Consider the following 1856-nt stretch of genomic DNA (forward strand, 5'->3'; position numbering starts at 1 on the left):
GCCCTGTCCGGCGAAGGAGATGCGGACATCTTGCGCACAAACGCCTGCCAGCTCGGGGACCGCGCGAGAAGCGCGTTGCGCGTGGAGGGCGACGCCGAGCCGCTGCCACCGCCGCAGTCCGGGCCGTCGGGTGCGTGGTGGGTCGGGCGCGAGGTGAGCAGCAGGCTGGACGCGGGCGTTGACAGCCACTCGTCCTCCGCGCCGTCGACCTCGAGAGATTCTAAAGCAAAGGCTTGGTCGCAGGAGTCCCCCAGGCGGTGTTCGACTCGGGAGCGCCGCGGCCGCGGCGGGACCTGGGGCGTCAAGGGGTCGTCGGCCACTGGGAGCGGCGGCGGGGGCGGCGCCGCTGCGTCGTGCGCGGGGCCGCTGCCTTGGGGCGAGCCGCCTTCCGCGACGGAATCGATCATCTCTGCAAGCAACTGCTCCACCACGGCGTCGGCGCTCGCGCCCTCGCCGGGCCGCATGGCCATCGACGCTGGTCGAGTTTCCCGCCCGCGCGCGCGGCCGACACGAGAGAAGCCGGCCCTAGGGTCACGTGTATATGATAATCTATGCCGAGTGCTGAACTGCACGGCGCAGAGGTGCCCTGTGGATCAGTAGAGCGGTTGTCAACACACCGTCAGGTCTAGATCGATTTTGAATCACATTCGCCTTTCGAACCGTGAATCAATACACAAATCAATGCCCGTAGACCGCCAAAATGGCCGAATCGGGCCTGCGAGCGTAGATTGGTTGCTGAAGTCCGCGGGCAGCTGCTGCACCTGTCGGTTCTCTGTGCGACCCTTGAGAAGTGCCGGCCTAAGCCTTGAGCCCCGTCATACCCTGACGCTTAACGTGACGTATACCGCGTCTGACTGTGGACCGATAGCCTCGCCTGCCCCAGATCGATCTGATCTTTGTCCAGCACGGCCAATCTTGGACGATGTCGGCCCCCATCAATGGCGGAGATGTAAGAAAACATTCGTCTGGATCCCCAAAGCAGCGCACCGCCCTCACCGTGCTCGTTATGCGCAGGGCGCTCAGCGGCCGCCACGCCACCTAGACACGCCATGTCACATGCTCAGCATCACCTGCAGCGGCTGCGCACATGCCGCCGCACTCATGGCACCATGAGGGCCCCATGCAGCTTCACCCCCCACATGCAACCAGCGAGGCGGCGATCACACCAGCCCCGCCTCGCCGGCCCGCACACTTACATCCTGCGCTTGTTTGTTCGTTTTGCCACACACAAGCCCCCGCCTCTCCACATCCCCCCCCTCCACCACCACATAAACACCACTGACAGGCCCAATACGACATCAAAGGCGACTGCGGGGAAGTGCTCTTCACCCGGGAGCAGGTGCAGGCCGCCACCAAAGAGCTCGGGGCCAAGGTGGGTTGCGCCGGGTTTGGGGTCGCGGCGCTGTAACGGGCGACGCGTCTGGCAGAGCCGACGCCGCCAGGCCGCGCTGATGGGAACCGGCTCGGCCGACTCATGTGACAGCAACGCAGGGGCGCAGTGAGTCTGCAAGGGCCTGCGTCGGGGGCCCACCAAACGCATCAAGAGCTTGGACGCGCGTCCGACCCTCTGCATCTGAGCCGCTGCCACCTTGCTCTGTTAGCCGGGACCCTCGTCCCAGCCATCGCTCGCCGCGCGATCTGCCGTGATCTGATGCGATCTGGGCCCCAATCTCTCGCAGATCGCGGCGGACTACGCCGGCAAGTCGCCGCTGATCGTGCCCATCCTCAAGGGGTCCTTCATATTCGCGGCAGACCTGGTGCGCCCCCTGCGGGGCGGTGGGATGGGCCACCAATGACCCTACAGGCATGTGTCACCAACGGCGCGGCCCGCATGCACGTGCTTTCTCGCCGGTCCC

General features: G+C 65.8%; 1 protein-coding gene across 1 annotated transcript; it reads left to right on the forward strand.

The window, feature by feature from the left end:
• Positions 1–922: 922 nt before the first annotated feature.
• On the forward strand, positions 923–1796 carry MNEG_13094 (hypothetical protein; the record flags this gene model as incomplete). Its single annotated transcript, XM_014038435.1, has 3 exons — positions 923–949; positions 1286–1372; positions 1680–1796. 3 exons carry the CDS (start codon positions 923–925, stop codon positions 1794–1796), a joined length of 231 nt encoding a protein of 76 aa, XP_013893889.1.
• Positions 1797–1856: the final 60 nt, after the last annotated feature.

Source organism: Monoraphidium neglectum, assembly GCF_000611645.1.
Source record: "Monoraphidium neglectum strain SAG 48.87 unplaced genomic scaffold scaffold03620, whole genome shotgun sequence".
Lineage (NCBI taxonomy): Eukaryota > Viridiplantae > Chlorophyta > Chlorophyceae > Sphaeropleales > Selenastraceae > Monoraphidium > Monoraphidium neglectum.